This window comes from Tachyglossus aculeatus, chromosome 14, assembly GCF_015852505.1.
Source record: "Tachyglossus aculeatus isolate mTacAcu1 chromosome 14, mTacAcu1.pri, whole genome shotgun sequence".
Lineage (NCBI taxonomy): Eukaryota > Metazoa > Chordata > Mammalia > Monotremata > Tachyglossidae > Tachyglossus > Tachyglossus aculeatus.
The window spans coordinates 20,116,759-20,130,015 of record NC_052079.1 but is presented as its reverse complement, the minus strand read 5'-3'; the positions used below and the strand labels follow the sequence as shown (position 1 = coordinate 20,130,015).

General features: G+C 43.0%; 1 protein-coding gene across 7 annotated transcripts in view; it reads left to right on the top strand.

The window, feature by feature from the left end:
• Positions 1-13,257, top strand: part of TSPAN8 (tetraspanin 8) — a 219,432-nt gene that overhangs the window by 141,123 nt on the left and 65,052 nt on the right. For 6 of the 7 annotated variants that reach the window (XM_038756599.1, XM_038756598.1, XM_038756604.1 and 3 more), the window contains one exon: positions 4,601-4,764. In XM_038756599.1, coding sequence (XP_038612527.1) covers positions 4,601-4,764 — 164 coding nt within the window. Of the gene's footprint in view, positions 1-4,440; positions 4,482-4,600; positions 4,765-13,257 lie in introns of those variants that run through there. The other variant, XM_038756602.1, reaches the window with a different exon arrangement.

Sequence of the window (13,257 nt, the reverse complement as noted above, 5' to 3'; positions counted from 1 at the left end):
CTATGTGCAAAGCACTGTTCTTAGCGCTGGGGAGGTTACAAGATGATCAGGTTGTCCCACGGGGGGCTCCCAGTCTTAATCCCCATTTTACAGATGAGGGAACTGAGGCACAGAGAAGTGACTTGCCCGAAGTCACACAGCTGACAAGTGGCGGAGCCGGGATTTGAACCCCTGACCTCTGACTCCAAAGCCCGGGCTCTTTCCAGCACTTAGCACAGTGGTTGGCACATAGTAAGTGCTTAATAAATGTATTATTATTACTGTTATTATTATTATATAATAATATTAATAATAATAATAATAATAATTAATTATTGCGCCTGTCCCGCCATCGACCCCCGGCCCACGTCATCCCCCGGGCCTGAAATGCCCTCCCTCTGCCCATCCGCCAAGCTAGCTCTCTTCCTCCCTTCAAGGCCCTACTGAGAGCTCACCTCCTCCAGGAGGCCTTCCCAGACTGAGCCCCTTCCTTCCTCTCCCCCTCGTCCCCCTCTCCATCCCCCCCATCTTACCTCCTTCCCTTCCCCACAGCACCTGTATATATGTATATATGTTTGTACATATTTATCACTCTATTTATTTTACTTGTACATATCTATTCTATTTATTTTGCTAGTATGTTTGATTTTGTCACCCCATTTTAGACTGTGAGCCCACTGTTGGGTGGGGACTGTCTCTCTATGTTGCCAACTTGTACTTCCCAAGCGCTTAGTCCAGTGCTCTGCACACAGTAAGCGCTCAATAAATACGATTGATTGATTGATTATATACCACAGTGGGATTGGAAGAGTTGCTAGCTGAATCTTGAAGCGTGGTAGGGCAGGGTAAATTGAACAGGACCAGACCTACTTAGACCTGTTTTATTTTTACAGTGAAGTGGAGAGCGTCTGATATGTGAACTTCAGCTCTCACTCTGCCAACATTTCTATTTGCAGTAGCCTGAGAATCCCTTGTAATCCCAAGCCGGGTGACCTAGCGGCAGGAGCCCGGGCTTGAGAGTCAGAGGACGTGGGTTCTATTCCCGGCTCCGCCACTTATCTGCAGTGGGACCTTGGGGAAGTCGCTTAACGTCCCTGGGCCTCAGTTACCTCATCTGTAAAATGGGGATTCAGACTGTGAGCCCCAAGTGGGATACCACTTGAAGCAGCGTGGCTCAGTGGAAAGAGCCCGGGCTTTGGAGTCAGAGGTCATGGGTTCAAATCCCGGCTCCGCCACTTGTCAGCTGTGTGACTTTGGGCACTCACTTCTCTGGGCCTCAGTTCCCTCATCTGGAAAATGGGGATTAAATGTGAGCCCCCAGTGGGACAACCTGATCACCTTGTAACCTCCCAAGTGCTTAGAACAGTGCTTTGCACATAGTAAGCACTTAATAAATGCCATTATTATTATTATTATTATACCCTGATTACCTTGTATCTACCCCAGTGCTTAGCACATAGTAAGAGCTTAACAAATGCTATTATTATCTATTCTATTTATTTTACTATCTATTCTATTTATTTTATTATCTATTCTATTTATTTTATTTTGTTAGTATGTTTGGTTTTGTTCTCTGTCTCCCCCTTTTAGACTGTGAGCCCACTGTTGGGTAGGGACTGTCTCTATATGTTGCCAATTTGTACTTCCCAAGCGCTTAGTACAGTGCTCTGCACACAGTAAGCACTCAGTAAATACGATTGATGATGATGATGATAATAATAGCAAATACCACAATTATAATTAGTTATTATCATTACTACTTACCTGTTGTCCGCCAGCGGACTTGGCATGACTGACTCCATTTTGTGCATACCGACAGTAACCCTCCATTTTGTGCAGGCCGAGAGCAACTCCTTTTTGTATTTTATGCAAGGCTCAACAACAGGGTGTCTTCAAGGCCAGTAACAAGTAATACCTGTCTGTGCAAGGTCGTAGGGCAGATAACGACATCCTGTACAAGGCAGTGAGAACAGAGGTTAATGAGAATTTATAACATCATTTTGGTCCTAATTGGTTCCCTGAGGTTCCCATTGCTCGCTCCCGCTTTGCTGTAACTCAATAAAAGACACAGTGGGAATGGGATTGGGGCTGCTTGCCGCTCGTCCCTCTCAACCTTCCTCCTTTACTGCTCTTTCTGAACTCATGTCTCCGAGTCATTTTTGGGAGAGCTTAGTACAGTGCTCTGCACACAGTAAGCGCTCAATAAATACGATTGATTGATTGATTGGAGAGAAGCAGTGTGGCTCAGTGGAAAGAGCCTGGGCTTTGGAGTCAGAGGTCATGGGTTCAAATCCCGACTCCGCCAATTGTCAGCTGTGTGACTTGGGGCAAGTCACTTAACTTCTCTGTGCCTCAGTTACCTCACCTATAAAATGGGGATTAAGACTGTGAGCCGCCCGTGGGACAACTTGATCTCCTTGTAACCTCCCCAGCACTTAGAACAGTGCTTTGCACATAGTAAGCGCTTAATAAATGCCATTATTATTATTATTATTATTATTATTATTATTATTTTTCCTATCTGCATCACCACCTTGGGTTCTCGAACCCTGCGGCCTATTTACACCGGTTAAACTATTTTGCACCCTGCTTTTGACAACACTTTTTGTACTCCCCAAAGGGCTCAGGGCAGTAGATGATCACTGAATCCTATTGACTGATTGATTGATTGATTCCCTTAGCAAATTCAGAGCCCTGTTCTGTTGATATCGCTTAATGTTTTCTTTAAGGCCAGTGAGCACAGTATATAAGTTCGGTATTGAAGCTGACTCATTCATTCATTCATTCATTCAATCGTATTTATTGAGCGCTTACTGTGTGCAGAGCACTGTACTAAGCACTTGGGAAGTACAAGTCGGTAACATATAGAGGTGGTCTCTACCTAACAACGGGCTCACAGTCTAGAAGGGGGAGACAGACAACCAAACAAAACATGTAGACAGGTGAATAATGAGGGCACTTATTAAGCGCTTACTATGTGCAGAGCACTAAGTGCTGGGGAGGTTACAAGGTGATCAGGTTGCCCTACAAGGCGCTCACAGCCCTCATCCCCATTTTACAGATGAGGCCACCGAGGCACAGAGAAGTTAAGTGACTTGCCCAGAGTCACACAGCTGACAATTGGCAGAGCCGGAATTTGAACTCGTGACTCCAAAGACTCACCAGTCTGGAAGGCAGCATTTGGGACAGAAATCGCTCACCTCAAGAAAAAGGTTTTCCAAAGACAACTGGACCTGTCGCTATCAATTTCAGTGAATTGAAAAATAAATTCCCTCTGTCCTTTTATATTTAAAAGCAAGAAACAGATTCTCATGCAATGCCGTTTTTTCTCCTTCACAGCGTTTATGACTATATCCCTTTATTCTACTATTTCCCCCCATCTATAATTAATTTTAACATTTCTCCATCTATAGACTGTAAGCTTCTTATGGGCAGGTATCATGTGCTTAGCACAGTGCTCTGCGCACAGTAAGGGCTCAATAAATACCGTTGATTGACGGACTGGCTTTCCTAGATGAAAATAAAGAAAATCTTCCTTTGTAGAGAAAAACCAGTTTTGATGTAGCAGGGCAAATTTTCAGTTAGTACAATGCTTGGAAAACGGTAAGCGCTCAATAAATGCCACCGATTGATTGACTGATTTATATATATCACCTGTATATATGTATATATGTTTGTACATATTTATTACTCTATTTTACCTGTACATATCTATTCTATTTATTGTATTTTGTTAGTATGTTTGGTTTTGTTCTCTGTCTCCCCTTTCTAGACTGTGAGCCCACTGTTGGGTAGGGACTGTCTCTATATGTTGCCAACTTGGACTTCCCAAGCGCTTAGTACAGTGCTCTGCACATAGTAAGCGCTCAATAAATATGATTGATGATGATGATTTTACCTGTACATATCTATTCTATTTATTTTATTTTGTTAATATGTTTAGTTTTGTGTTCTTGTCTCCCCCTTTTAGACTGTGAGCCCACTGTTGGGTAGGGACTGTATAGGTTGCCAACTTGTACTTCCCAAGCGCTTAGTACAGTGCTCTGCACACAGTAAGCGCTCAATAAATACGATTGATGATGATGATGATTTTACCTGTACATATCTATTCTATTTATTTTATTTTGTTAATATGTTTAGTTTTGTTCTCTTGTCTCCCCCTTTTAGACTGTGAGCCCACTGTTGGGTAGGGACTGTATAGGTTGCCAACTTGTACTTCCCAAGCGCTTAGTACAGTGCTCTGCACACAGTAAGCGCTCAATAAATACGATTGATTGATTGATTTTCCTAGAAAGAAAAGTCAATCACTTTCTTCCTTTGTGGAAAAAAACACAACCCTCTGCTGTTGGAAAGGCAAATATTCATGCCACAGAACAAGCCAACGCTTAGTACAGTGCCCTCAGGGAATCAACTGACCAATAAAGTTTCGTTGTTCAAATTCGACGTCCATGTCGTTTTATTTCTGAGGAAGGAGCCAGAAATCCCTGGCCCAGCCTCCAACCGTGAGATAGCACCCCGCCTTATTTGATTTCCTGTTTATTTTTTTATCCACTGGAGGAAGAGGAGCTGTCCTTTTTTTTTCTTTATCTCTCTTTCCTGTTTGTCTTTTTTTTTTTTACAGTGCAGGCAGTAGGAGGCAACTTGATCCAGAACATATTTCTGCTCAGAAGGAGAGGGACACCTGAAAAGAACAGCTCCATTCAAAGAATTTGGCCCATTTTAAAAATGGCAGGCGTGAGTGGCTGTATAAAATACTCAATGTTTATCTTCAACTTCTTTTTCTGGGTAAGTAGTCTTTTTCTTAATGACGGCTCTCGAGGAAAGGAAGCCACGTTGAAATAATCTTCATAAATTCAATTAGACCCGAAATGAGAAAAGAAAATGTATTTCCCATTTGTAAATTTTGATGGGCTTGCTCGTTCTTCTACAGCGTCTTTTCAACTCTTTTATGTCGTTATAGCGTACTGTCCCAAGAATTTAGTACGGTACCCTGCACACAGCGAGCTCTCAATACGGTCGGTTAATTTGGGTTTCTTAAGTGCAGTTGTGAGAGACGAATTTTTATAAATATTTCAGTATTGTTGGCAAAAAAATCAGAGGAAAATTACTCTTGTTTCCCCTGTCTCCAGTTCTCTCTCCCTATGCTGAACTGTTTCTCCTTGGTTTGAAATAAAATGGCTGTTGGGTGGTGGAATAGCACCGGGGTGAGGAGTTGCATGAGAAAGGGCACGTTTTCGGAGTCTTAAAAGCAATGGCTGAGGACTGATCCAAGAGAAAAAGAACCACGGTAGTGTATTAACTACGCACACTTTCTGAGCATCAGTGGTCCTGTTTGAAGGGCTGGACGCGGGCCTGACTCGCTTGGCTAGGGTTTTGAATGAGAGCAATTTGGACAGAAATGTTAGTATTTCAAGGCAGCCCTTCTTAAACTTATTTTTTGAGCACTTACTGTGTGCAAAGCACTGTACTAAGCCATGCGTTTGGTCGCTTGGCCCTGGAGAGGGAGATACCTGGAAGGCTAGAGATAAGCGGCCCATGACACATTCATCTTTGCTGGGATTTGGAAGGAAGACCGTGTGTAATTTGGGGGAATATGTGAAAGTCATAGATATATAAAGAAAAAGAAATAGATAAGAACTTTCCACCGATTAAAGTGGTGGGAAGAAATACAGTTGGCACGTGGCAATGTGGAATATGAATCGGAGACCGTGACAGTATGATGATGATGGTACTTGTTAAGCTCTTACTATGTGCCAGGCACCGTTCTGGGGTAGATATAAGCTAATCAGGTTGGACACAGTCCGTGTTCCACATAGGGCTCACAAAATTAATCCCCATTTTATAGATGAGGTAAGTGAGACACAGAGAAGCAGCGTGGCTCAGTGGAAAGAGCCCGGGCTTTGGAGTCAGAGGTCATCGGTTCAAATCCCGGCTCCGCCAATTGTCAGCTGTGTGACTTTGGGCAAGTCACTTCACTTCTCTGGGCCTCAGTTACCTCATCTGGAAAATGGGGATTAAGACTGTGAGCCCCACGTGGGACAACCTGATCACCTTATATCCTCCCCAGCGCTTAGAACAGTGCTTTGCACATAGTAAGTGCTTAACAAATGCCATTATTATTATTAGAGAAGCAGCATGGCTCAATGGAAAGAGCATGGGCTTTGGAGTCAGAGGTCATGGGTTCAAATCCCAGCTCCGCCAATTGTCAGCTGTGTGACTTTGGGCAAGTCACTTCACTTCTCTGGGCCTCAGTTGCCTCATCTGGAAAATGGGGATGAAGACTGTGAGCCCCCCAAGGGACAACCTGATCACCTTGTAACCCCCCCAGCGCTTAGAACAGTGCTTTGCACATAGTAAGCACTTAATAAATGCTATTTTTTAAAAAAGTGACTTGCCCAAGGTCACACAGCTGACAAGTGGCAAAACCAGTATTAGAACCCGTGTCCTTCTGACTGCCAGGGCTGTGCTTATCCATTGTCACGCTGGCATGAATCAGAGCCCACAGTACTGGGATAATGATAACAATGATGGTATTTGTTAAGCGCTGGGGCTCACAGTCTTAATCCCCATTTGACAGATGAGGTAACTGAGGCACAGAGAAGTTAAGTGGCTTGCCCAAGGTCACACAGCAGGCCAGTGACGGAGCAGGGATTAGAACCCACATCCACAGACTCCCAAGCCCTTGCTCTTTCCACTGAGCCTCGCTACTATCTATTGGAAATCTCAACAGAATGGAAAATGTAATAATAATTGTGGACTATATTAAGCACTTATTATGTGCCAAGCACTGTGCTAAGCACCAGGGTAGATACAAGATAATCAGGCCTGAGACAATCCCAAGGTGTAGCAGATTGTTTGTAGAACCCCTTGAAGGCAAGGAAGTCCACTAGTTTGCAGCTTCCTTGAGGGCAGAAATTGGGTCTGCTAACTCGAGTGTACCCTCCCGAGTATTTAGTACGGTGTTCTGCAAAGAGTAAACCCTCAATAAATACCAAGAAGCAGAGTGGCTTAGTAGAAAGAGTCAGAGGTCGTGGGTTCGAATCCTGGCTCCGCCACCTGTCAGCTGTGTGACTTTGGGCAAGTCGCTTAAGCATCAAAGTTGTATTAAGTCAACTTAAGCAATAAAGTTGTATTTATTGAGTGCTTACTGTGCATCATCATCAATCATCATCAATCATATTTATTGAGCGCTTACTATGTGCAGAGCACTGTACTAAGTGCTTGGGAAGTACAAATTGGCAACATATAGAGACAGTCCCTACCCAACAGTGGGCTTACAGTCTAAAAGGGGGAGACAGAGAACGAAACCAAACATACTAACAAGTTAAAATAAATAGAATAGATATGTACAAGTAAAATAAACAAATAGAGTAATAAATATGTACAAACATATATACATATATACAGAGCACTGTATATACTGTGCAGAGCACTGTACTAAGTGCTTGGGCCTCAGTTACCTCATCTGTAAAATGGAGACTGACTGTGACAACCTGATACCTTGTATCTCCCCCAGCGCTTTGAACAGTGCTTGGCACATAGGAAGCGCTTAACAAATACCATCATTGTTATTATTATTATTATTATTACTAATGGTTTATAGATTGAAGCCCTGGCATGCTCCATGACAGTGAAGGTTTGGATCACCAGAATCAGAATATTGAGGATCTGGAAAAAAAAACACTGACAGAGACCAATTTCATGGTTTAATAGCCAGGAGAGGTGCAGTTTGGAATTGTGCAGTGGGGAGAAATCCTCTAGACTGTGAGCTCGTTGTGGGCAGAGAGTGTCTCTCTTTATTACTGTAGTGTTCTTTCCCAAGCGCTTAGTACAGTGCTCTGCACGCAGGAAGTGCTCAATAAAAACCAACGAATGGATGAACATCACTGATCTCAGTTCTTGCTGGGACTGCCATCACCGAAATCAGTCCATCGCATTTCCTGAGCACTTATTGCGTGTGGCGCACTCTACTTTAGAGAGTACAATATAACATTTTTGGTAGACCCGTTCTCTTCCCACAGCGAGCTTACAGTTCAGAGGGGATATGGGCATTTATTTAAATAAGTGAAATACGGACGTGCATATAGGTGCTGTGAGCTGAGGGAATGGGCGTGAAGAAAGGGAGCAAATCCAAGTTCAAGGTTGACACCGAAGGGAGTGGGCGGGAGGAAACGAGGGCGCTCAGAAAAGGCATCATAATAATAATAATAATAATGGCATTTGTTAAACGCTTACTATGTGCAGAGCACTGTTCTAAGCGCTGGGGGGTTTACAAGGTGATCAAGTTGTCCCATGTGGGGCTCACAGTCAACCCCCATTTTACAGATGAGGTAACTGAGGCTCAGAGAAGTGAAGTGACTTGCCCAAGGTCACACAGCAGACATGTGGGGGAGTCAGGATTCGAACCCATGCCCTCTGACTCCAAAGCCCGCGCTCTTTCCACTGAGCCACGCTACCATGGAAGAGATGTGCTTTTAATGAGGCGGTGGGGCAGAGTTGAATGTCTGTTGACCAGAGGTGGGACATGGGCGAGAGGTTGCCAGTGAGATAGACGTCTCTGCGCTTGCCCCCTCATTTGTAAAATGGCTATTCAACATCTGCCCTTCCTCCTACTTAGACTCTGAGCCCCATGTGGGAAACACGTTATATCCAACCTGCTTGTCGTCTATCTACCCCAGCGCTTAGTACAGCGCCTGGCACATGGTGCTTAACAAATGCTATTTTGAAAATCAATCAATCGTATTTATTGAGCGCTTACTGGGTGCAGAGCACTGTACTAAGCGCTTGAGAAGTACAAGTTGGCAACCTATAGAGACAGTCCCTACCCAACAGTGGGCTCACAGTCTAGAAGGGGGAGACAGAGAACAAAACAAAACATATTAACAAAATAAAATAAATAGAATAGATACGTACAAGTATTTTGAAAAGAAATTGTGTGGCAGGAATGTGTGTACTAACTCTGTTATATATTCTACTCTCCCAAGCACTTAGTACAGTGCGCTGCACAAAGTAAGTAATGATGATGATGATGGTATTTGTTAAGCACTTACTATGTGCAAGGCGCTGTTCTAAGCGCTGGGGAGGTTACAAGGGGATCAAGTTGTCCCACGGGGGGCTCCCAGTCTTAATCCCCATTTTACAGATGAGGTAAGTGAGGCCCAGAGAAGTTAAGTGACTTGCCCAAGGTCACACAGCATTAACAAAATAAAATAAATAGAATAGATACGTACAAGTATTTTGAAAAGAAATTGTGTGGCAGGAACGTGTGTACTAACTCTGTTATATATTCTACTCTCCCAAGCACTTAGTACAGTGCGCTGCACAAAGTAAGTAATGATGATGATGGTATTTGTTAAGCGCTTACTATATGCACAATCTTCTAGACTGTGAGCCGACTATTGGGTAGGGACTGTCTCTATATGTTGCCAACTTGTACTTCCCAAGCGCTTAGTACAGTGCTCTGCACACAGTAACCGCTCAATAAATACAATTGATGATGATGCAAGGCACTGTTCTAAGCACTGGGGGGGATACAAGGTGATCAGATTGTCCCTCATGGGGCTCACAGTCTTAATCCTCATTTTACAGATGAGGTAACTGAGGCACAGAGAAGTTAAGTGACTTGCCCAGAGTCACACAGCTGACAATTGGCGGAGCTGGGATTTGAACCCGTGACCTCTGACTCCAAAGCCCGGGCTCTTTCCACTGAGCCATGCTGCTTCTCAATAAATACTCAATAAATACCAGTCAGTCAATCATTGGTATTTGTTGAGTGCTTCTAATGGGCAGAGTACTGTATTAAGTGCTTGGGAGGGTACAATGTAACATGTAGCAGAAATCTTCAGAGGGATTGATTTATTAATAGGGAAGGCCTTCTGAGATATGAATTTGAAATAGGCATTAGTAAAGTGATGTGAGCAATACTAAAGCTCTCAGGAAGGATTGTCTGCTTGCAGATAATAATAATTATGGATAACCTGATTACCTCGCATCTACTCCAGCGCTTAGAACAGTGCTTGGCACATAGTAAGTGCTTAACAAATACCAGAATTATTATTGTTAAGTGCTTGCCATATGCCAAGCACTGTTCTAAATGCAGAGGTAGCTTCATTCACTCATTCAGTTGTATTTATTGAGTGCATCATCATGTCATCATCAATCATATTTATTGAGCGCTTACTATGTGCAGAGCACTGTACTAAGCGCTTGGGAAGTACAAATTGGCAACATATAGAGACAGTCCCTACCCAACAGTGGGCTTACAGTCTAAAAGGGGGAGACAGAGAACAAAACCAAACATACTAACAAGTTAAAATAAATAGAATAGATATGTACAAGTAAAATAAATAAATAAATAAATACAGTAATAAATATGTCCAAACATATATACATATATACAGAGCACTGTATATACTGTGCAGAGCACTGTACTAAGTGCTTGGAAAGTACAATTCAGCGACAAATAGAGACAACCCCTACCCAACAATGGGCTAGATTCAAGTTAATCAATGAGGGACGAGGGAACTGAGGCCCAGAGAAGTTAAATGACTTCACCAAGGTCATGTGGCAGATTAGAACCCAGCTCCTTCTGATTCCCAGGCCCATGCTCTAGCCACTAAGCCGCTCTGCTTCTCATAATAATAATGGCATTTATTAAGCACTTACTATGTGCAAAGCACTGTTCTAAGCGCTGGGGAGGTTACAAGGTGATCAGGTTGTCCCACGGGGGGCTCACAGTCTTAATCCCCATTTTACAGATGAGGGAACTGAGGCCCAGAGAAGTTAAGTGACGTGCCCAAAGTCACACAGCTGGCAGTTGGCAGAGCCGGGATTTGAACCCATGACCTCTGGCTTCAAAGCCCATTACCCTTTCTACTGAGCCACTCTGCTTCTCGTAGTGAAATGGAGCAAAGTGATTATTATTGTTATTATTGCTAGTATCATTGTGGTCATTATTGTAATTACTACTGGGTTTGTTAAGCATTCATTCAGTCATATTTATTGAGTGCTTACTGTGTGCAGAGCACTGTACTAAGCACTTGGGAAGTACAATGCACTTACTGTGTGTCAAGCTCTGTTCTTAGCACTGGAATAGATACAAGTTAATCAGGTCAGATACAGTCCCTGTCCCACATGGGGCTCACAGCCTTTGTATTCGTAGGTGAAATATTCAGAAACTCGGCTATCAACGTTTATTATTATTATTATTAATTTTATTTTATTAATATAATTTTCTTCCAGTAGACCGAAGACAAGAAATGTTCTAATTAAGTTTTTCATTACATTTTTGAATGACTTGGTGACTGAAAGTGCTGTCAGCTTTCCTAATTAAAATGAAAATGGTCACAAGTCAGAAAGGTGCCAAAGGTCTGTTCTTTTCAAATCAGTAATTGAATTTTTTCCCCTGGGAGTTGGACAGATAATATAAAGTGAGTGAGAGCATTTTATGGGCAGGGATCATGTCTTCTAATTGTTTTATTGTACTTTCTCAAGTGCTCAGTACAGTATTCTCCCTAGAGTAAGTGCCCAATAAATACCATTGACTGAGAGTTAATTCTCTTAAAGGAATAGCAAAACCTTCCCCCCCCAAAATAAATACGACTGAATGAGTGAATGATTTCTCCGTGCCACAGTTTTCTCATCTGTAAAATGGGGATTCATTATCTGTTCTCTGTCTCCCCTCGGCTGTAAGCACCACGTAGGTTAGAGACTGTGTCCAAACGGATGATCTTGTATCTATCCCAGCATGTAGTATAGTGCTTGGCACATAGTATGTGCTTAATAATAATAATGATGATGGCATTATTCAATGATGCCATAATTAATAATGAATAATTGAAGAATAATTGAATATGCCACAATTATTCAGTTATTCAATAATGATTGATTGATTCAATCAATCAATCAATCGTATTTATTGAGCGCTTACTGTGTGCAGAGCACTGTACTAAGCGCTTGGGAAGTACAAGTTGGCAACATATAGAGACAGTCCCTACCCAACAGTGGGCTCACAATCTAAAAAGTGCTTACTATGTGCAAAGAACTGCCCTAAGCGCTGGCGTGGATACAAGTTGATCAGGTTGTCCCGCATGGGGCTCACAGTCTTAATCCCCATTGTCCAGATGAGGTAACTGAGGCCCAGAGAAGTTAAGTGACTTGCCCAAAGTCACACAGCTGGCAAGTGGCGGAGCCAGGATTAGAACCCATGACCTCTGGCTCCCCAGCCCGTGCTCTTTCCACTGTGCCAAGCTGCTTAACAAATATAAGTAGGATTATTATGGTTTAAAAGGGCTTTGAAAATCTGTGGTCTAGCAGATTTTGTGGGGAAGTGAGTTTCAGGCATTGGGAGCAGTGTGAATGAAGGACTGTAGAATTGAGTGGGCTTAAGAGGAGCAAATTATGGGAGCTGAGGAACATCTGGTGATAAGAGGCACTTCATATGATGAAAAAAAGGTGGAGGAGTACCTTGAAGCCAATATTAAGGAACTTCTTGAGGTAGAGGGAGCTGAATAACCATTGGAGGCTGTTGAAGAGGAGAGAAATGTATGTCACTGCTAGCCTCAGTTTACTCTCAGTGGATTCCTTCCATTTTGCTTTCCAACATGGCAATTCGCCCTTCTCTTCAAAAGGTCTCTTTCAATTCCACAACCCCCTCCCGCTCTCATCCCCTTTCATCATCATCATCATCAATCGTATTTATTGAGCGCTTACTGTGTGCACAGCACCGTACTAAGCGCTTGGGAAGTACAAGTTGGCAACATATAGAGACAATCCCTACCCAACAGTGGGCTCACAGGCTAAAAGGGGGAGACAGAGAACAAAACAAACATACCAACAAAATAAAATAAATAGAATAGATATGTACAAGTAAAATAGAGTAACAAATATGTACAAACGTATTCAGAGAAGTACTATTTATAAAATGAATAGAATAGATATGTACAAGTAAAATAAATAGAGTAACAAATATGTACAAACGTACTTTCCAGAGAAAGACCCTGAAGCCCAGAGAGGGTGCTACTTCCCAAGGTCACCCAGTCAGTCCATGCAGGGGGGAGGACCGTGTTTTCTTCCCCCCTTCCACTAAAGGGCCATTGGGTCTGGTCACTTGGGGCAAAAGGAGGAACTGTCTTTGTCCCTGAATCACCTGCTTTCCTGTGAACCCCTTTCACGAGACCGTGCTTCTCGGCATCAGGCGTGTTTTTCTTAGGACAGACTCCACTTAGCCACTGAAAGGGAAGGAGGCGTGCATCTGTCGACAGCCCCCCACCACACACA